General features: G+C 33.2%; 1 protein-coding gene across 1 annotated transcript; it reads right to left on the reverse strand.

The window, feature by feature from the left end:
* Nucleotides 1-1,369: 1,369 nt before the first annotated feature.
* LOC133782606 (vesicle-associated protein 4-1-like) lies at nucleotides 1,370-3,607 on the reverse strand. Its single transcript, XM_062221939.1, has 7 exons — nucleotides 3,210-3,607; nucleotides 2,921-2,991; nucleotides 2,482-2,563; nucleotides 2,264-2,382; nucleotides 2,089-2,166; nucleotides 1,869-1,988; nucleotides 1,370-1,741 (listed from the first exon to the last, which is right to left on the reverse strand). The coding sequence occupies exons 1-7, from the start codon at nucleotides 3,490-3,492 to the stop codon at nucleotides 1,682-1,684; spliced, it is 813 nt and encodes a 270-aa protein (XP_062077923.1). The 5' UTR covers nucleotides 3,493-3,607; the 3' UTR covers nucleotides 1,370-1,681.
* Between the last annotated feature and the right edge of the window lie 2,740 nt (nucleotides 3,608-6,347).

The raw sequence follows: 6,347 nt of genomic DNA on the forward strand, positions 1-6,347 counted from the left end.
TTCTTAATCAATGTCACACATAGAGGAATCAACTTCTCTACAGATTTCGATGCTAACCCAATGAATGCATGCACATGCCTATCATTTTTTATAATGGTAGGTTTGACGGATTGTGATAGGCATGTGTACGAGACCTCAATTTTCAGGTCATGCACACATTTATCCACTTCAAGCTCATCATACAGAATGTCAAGCAGTTGCTCATACGTCACACCCTTCTCCACAGGCAGAACTTGATTTTCAGCATCCCTGAAAATCCAATCCTTATTTTCCAATTCCCAAACACTATTGAATGCAACAAATATGGAAACAGACGAATCTGTATCAAAACAACAAAAAAATAGGTCAAAAATTAAAACTGTAATATCAAACAACATAAAATCGATTCATATCGAGGTCAAACTATCGAGGTCAACCCATCGAGTCCCATCAAATCCCATCGAGGTGTACTCTACATAAATTAAGTTCTATGCCTCTATTGAGGTCCATCGAGTCTCATTGAGGTACCCATTGTTCCTAAAGTCTGAGGTTTTTATCGAGGTCCATCGAGTCTCATCGAGGTAGCCATTTTCCCCCCTGATGTGAGGGTTTTATCGAGGTCAATCGAGGACCATCGAGGCTCATCGAGGCATATCGAGGTAGACAAATAATATAAACATATGAGAGGTTTATCGAGGTCCATCGAGGACCACCGAGTCCTATCAAGGCAGACAAAAAACCCAAAAAAAAAACCAAGAAAGGAATGAAAATTCATTATGACAGTGAAAAATTACAATAAAACATGAAGACATACACAGATCTGTTCGAAATAGCAAAAACAATGTTGATAAATAAGTTTCCTCACTACATATAACAAATATATACTTACCCTTACGATTTTTGATCCGAAATCCAAAACAAAGTCCTTGCCTTGAAAGGATTCACAACTTGCCCTGAAATAAACTCGAAAATTTGTATAGATTAAGCTACCTTATTATTTTTGTGTACAAGAGCTTGAGAGATAGAGAGGGAAAACGTGAGAGATAGAGAATGAGAAGATAATGGGAGAAAAAGAGAGGAAATTTATGATAGAGGTATTTTTGGGAATAAAAAAAATACTAGAATAAAAATGCAAGATTTTTTTAGCTTAGTATAATTTTATTATACATTATCACTTAATGCATTAAACGTCAAATTTCCCATTAAATAAAATTACGGTGGTATGCCTTTGTATAGATTTGAATAACTGTTTGCTATTTTGTTTGTATTATTTCTCTTCTATTGAGAATATTTCGTCCTGTTTCACTGGAAAAGAGTACTGCCTGTAATTTTTGCAAGCTAGCAAGGAAGCAGGTTTCAGGTGTTATAAGGAGATAATTAATGAGCTAAATTTCTACAAAACCAGATTCCTTTATTTCCATTTTCATAAGCAAAATTTACTATCTACAAAAACACAAGGCTCAGCCCTGAGTATAGGTTACATCACCTCATATTACTCATTGCACAAAAATAATGGCAGCAAAACATTTCAATTCTTCTTCTTCTTCACCTCTATACAATACATGGTTATGCTTACTAGACTAATAAAATCCATTTCACTGATTCCCAACCTATCATTTTCGAAGGTTGACAGATGGGATGACGCTTTCAAGCACTTCAAAGCTTGCAAAATCCGCCATGAAAAGCATTAGAAAATCGCACTTTACAAGGACTCTACTGCTTCAATCTGTTGCCGAGCCAAGTATTTCTCCCTTCGCTCTTTCTGTGAAAATGATAATGAAAGGGAAACGAGAAACTCAGTTGACGAGTAGGGAGGGCACTTAAGCATAAACAACACTGATTACTTGTTCAAACTATGATTTGAAATTTGTCTGGGAAGATCTACATACCCATTCATCTATGACAAGACCTTCGCCAACAACTCGAGGCCCTGCATCTGCAGAAGGCTTCTTACGTGCTTCAACTGCAGCCTCAGCTTCAGCCAACTGCCGCTTCAGTTTTTCCAGTGCCTAAAAGCATCATACCAATGTTTCATTCAAAACTAATTCTCCATGGCAAGCAACATTTGCTTTGTCATATTTTTAAATTAAGTTACAAATGTATACTTACAGGAGTAGAACGCTGTGCATCTAAGAACACAACTCGCAATATTCGCTCAACTACAACTTCATCCTTTTGTTCATCAAACTGACACAATCAACACATGAAAATCATACACAATAAGCTCAGTAATGTTGGGTATGCGCACCAAAAAAAATCATGGACATTTTGAACACTTTTTTACCAGCTCAGGCACATAGTCGATATCTTCTTTCACTTTCAAACTCATGATTTTGAACTTGACCTTGGCGTTTTGATCCAAATTTTTTTGGTTATTCTCAGGATGTTCCACAAACCTAAACACTGCCCCATCAAAATTCAAAATAAAAAAATGGGAGTTAGACAAGATCGAGACCGTGAAAAACTTGGAAGAACTAAACCCAAGAAATATTTACAACTTACCAGTTGCAATAAGGCTTTCTCCCGGAGCTAGAACCCCACCTGGAGGACGCATGTAACAACTTTTTGGTGCAGTAGTTTGAAACTATAGCAGGTGAAAGTAAACCCATTATTTAATGATATACTAAACATAACCCATTAAATAAATGCAATTAGGGCTTGATTAAAATGTGATCAGAACAAAGTTTAACAAAAAATCCCATCACTCAATTGTTTGCTAAAAAGCTATTAAACATGGCCTTTTATGTATAATCCGAAGATAACCCATTTAACAATTAAGTTAGTAGCAATGAATTTGTTTGAGATATCTGAAGTCTAATAAAAAAAAATACATTAGATATATTGCGATTAATGGGATGTACTTTCTTTGCTTTAGTTTAAAACAAGAGTAGTAGGATTATATAGCAATCAAGTTTTATAATCATTTGAAGATATGTAATACCTTGAAAGCTACATGCGACTTGCTCGTGTTCTTTAACCCAACTGCGCTTTTCACTTGTTTCCCAGGTTCATCTATATATAATGATACCACAAAAAGAATAAATAAATAAAAAAAGAAGTCTATGAAAACTTATCCATAAATTAAATTATTTTCTTTCATTTTCTTAGCATATTAGAAAGAAAAACAGTAAAATAAGAAAGAAAGAAAAAAAGCGACTTTTTGTGAACTAAAAGACAAAATTGAAAATATATGTTTATCGAAAAAACCAAAGAATAAAGTGACGGCGTACAGGGGAAGTAAAGATTATTGGCCGGATCAAGTCGGAGTCGCCGCCGTGGAGGGAGAAGCGATCTAGCTACAGACGACACCGTTTTGGGCTTCGGTTTGGTACTCCCACTTACAAGGTGTCGGCTGCTCTGGCTCTGGAGATTATGAGCCGAAGACGAAGACGAAGACGACGACCCCGTTTGACCTCCCGATTGCCAAAAGGGACAGAGTCTGAAAAGCTTTGACTCGGAGTTCGACTTCGAGCGGTGGTGGTGGTGATGGAGGTTGTTGTCAACGACGGCCATGGAGAATCAGAGATACGTGGCAGCTTCTATAGCATCTGTCACTGAACTTCGCGTCTTTCGATTTTGTCACTCTAGAATTTTCACTCGGTAAGAAGAAGAAGATGTTTCGGAGGTAGAATTTGAGGATTATTATATATACGGGAAATAAGAGGCAGTTACGCTGTATGTGGTTTGCTTTCACTTATCCTCCAATTGGGTACGTGTCGTGTTTTTATTGGGCTAAAGTAATGTCGTTCTCTGTTGAGAAAGTTACGTGGCGCATCTTTTGGGTGTCGTTTTTTAGATCACTAAAATCAGAAGCCAAATTCCGAGGATTCGCCGTGTTCGATTTGGCACATCACTGTCGCTTCTCCACGTTTCAAACTCTTATTCATTGATTGTTACCCTAAATACTTTTTTTTGGATTTAGGTTGTTAGTGACAATTAAGTATGCTTATAATGATATTGATGTTAGTGGCAAAAGATGATGTATTAAGGTTCTACTTAATTAACCTTAATTGGTGAACTCTTTTAAATAATTTTTGGGAAAATATGAGACATATCATCCTTTACATTTCATATGGGCATAATATATATATATATATATATGAAAAATTTTCTTGCACGGGTATCATTTTTGTTTCTACTAGTAGAGGTGATTCTGTTTTTATTTTTGGTATATGGAGAAATTATAACTCAATTTTTTTTTATATGGTAATGTACTATGTAGTTATAGTATGCTTCCCATTAATTTTCGAAAAATTTAGAATAATTACAGTTCCGAAAAATAGAGTTCAAAATAGTAAATTGCATGTAGATAAAAAAAAAATAGACACGCGTGCTGCTGACTTTTTGAACTATGTTTTTTACACTGTAAATTATTCAGAATTTCTCAAAAGTTGATGTGATGTTTACTATAACTACAATATATATCGTTATATAAAAAAAATTGAGTTACAATTTCTCTACGTGCCAAAAACAGAGAAATCTCTACTAATACGGGCAAAAATAGTGTGCTTACTGTAAAACTCTCCTATATATATTTATTGACAAATTTATGTCTTATGCATCTAAAATGAAAGAAAATAAATTCCACATATAGCCCTTGTAAATATTATTATTCCAATTAAAAAAAATACTTTATTGAAATGGTACTATAATTTATTAAATACTACAACATTAAGGACTTGTAATCTATAAATGTTTCATGATATATCTCCCTTAACAAAGGTGACATCATTAATACCAATTAGGTAAAATCATGAATTTATTAACTAATTAGATAAAATATTTTTATTTTATTTTTTTGAAAGGGGAGTAATTCTTTATTAAGTGGTAGAAGTTAACTAATAGTGACATTAAAAAAAAAAAGAAAGTTAACCAATAGTAGTTTACCACAATTAATGAAATGATTTGGTAACTATTTAAGTGTTAGAGATGGAGCGCCAACAATAAAAAATATAATATAGTCGTTGTAAGCTTATTTTAAAGACCCTTTTCCAATTTGTATTGCCTATAGGTCAAACGGAATGAGATTATTAATTTAGTTGGTGTGGGTATGAGTCTTCAATGAAGATTTTGCCAATACGTTATTTTTAATAATTTATTTTTTTTTAATGGGAAGCATGCATTGAGGGGTGAGTGAGTAAATTAGTTGGGGAGAGTTTTTTTAAAAAAAAAACATCTCTTTTTATATAATTAAATTTACACATTTAGGATGAGTAGATTAGTTGGCATGGTGGGTAAGGTTTTCAATGAATTTATATTTGCCAATTAGGGATTTTATTATTTAATTTTAAGGGGTGAAACATTGAGGATATGAGTAGATTAGGTGTGGTTTTTGATAGTACATTTAAAAGGGTCGGCTAAGTTTGTTGGTAAGTATTAGATTGGAAGTTAGGAATTTATTAGGTGAATAATGGCATCGTAAAGGTAGTTGTGTCACCAATAGTGCATGTCTCACTTTTTAGCCCTACAAAGATTATGTATATTATGTGTATAACAATAATTATTTTTTTATACTATTATCTTATTTTATTTTAGTATTGTTTGTCTTTTAGTACAATGGTTTTATAGATTGGCTAAATATATTTTGTTTATATACCAAATTGTCTCTTATTACTACTTTTTTTCTATTATTTAAACCCCAATATTTTTCAGCCTTTTAATTAATGAATTATTTATACTTTGCACAATCCCATTTTACTTATATCTACTAATGCGTATATTAAGTGATCAAGAACAATAATATAAATTAAGCAAATTTGAGGAAACTAGACAAGACAAGAATGTACTCTAGTCTCATTACTAAGGTAGAAAGAAACAACCTAACAAATAAACATATTAATTTTACATCAAGATGAAAAAAAATAGAATTTTCACCTACTTGGTAGGTCTACACCATGTCTAGCTACTCCACCAAGTAACAAAAAATATCAGCAAGTTCTCTTTAATAAACACTCAACCCCACATAATAAATTCAATTGGGTCCCCAAAAAATCAAATGTACAAGATTCTCAGCACTCTCTTTCTTTTTTCATCAATATCCTTTTTTGAGGCTTAGCACCAAAAATCCCTAAAATGCCCTCATTGTTGACAGCAGCAGATTCTGTTGCATCAGTATTTCTTTTCTCTTGGATGGTTTTGAATGATCTCTCAAAATTCAGCAAAAAAAAAAAAAACCCTCATCTTTCTATCACTTTCCTGGGAAAAGAAAAGAGAAAATCAGAGAGTGGATTAATAAAGGGTAATAGAAGAAAAGATGTTTTGTCTTGTTGAGAAGTGAGGCTCCTAAATATTTATATGGAGATAGAAACAAAAAATTGAAGCTTGCCCAAAATGATTATTCAAGGGTGGTAGTAGTTTTGAAAAATAAT

Source organism: Humulus lupulus, chromosome 6, assembly GCF_963169125.1.
Source record: "Humulus lupulus chromosome 6, drHumLupu1.1, whole genome shotgun sequence".
Taxonomy (NCBI): Eukaryota; Viridiplantae; Streptophyta; class Magnoliopsida; order Rosales; family Cannabaceae; genus Humulus; species Humulus lupulus.

Coding starts and splice junctions, on each gene's coding strand:
- LOC133782606 (XM_062221939.1), bottom strand. CDS start 3,492: ATGGCCGTCGTTGACAACAACCTCCATCACCACCACCACCGCTCGAAG. Junction 1,989..2,088: donor ATGCACAGCGTTCTACTCCT/GTAAGTATACAT, acceptor TGATGCTTTTAG/GCACTGGAAAAACTGAAGCG. Junction 1,742..1,868: donor GTCTTGTCATAGATGAATGG/GTATGTAGATCT, acceptor TCATTTTCACAG/AAAGAGCGAAGGGAGAAATA.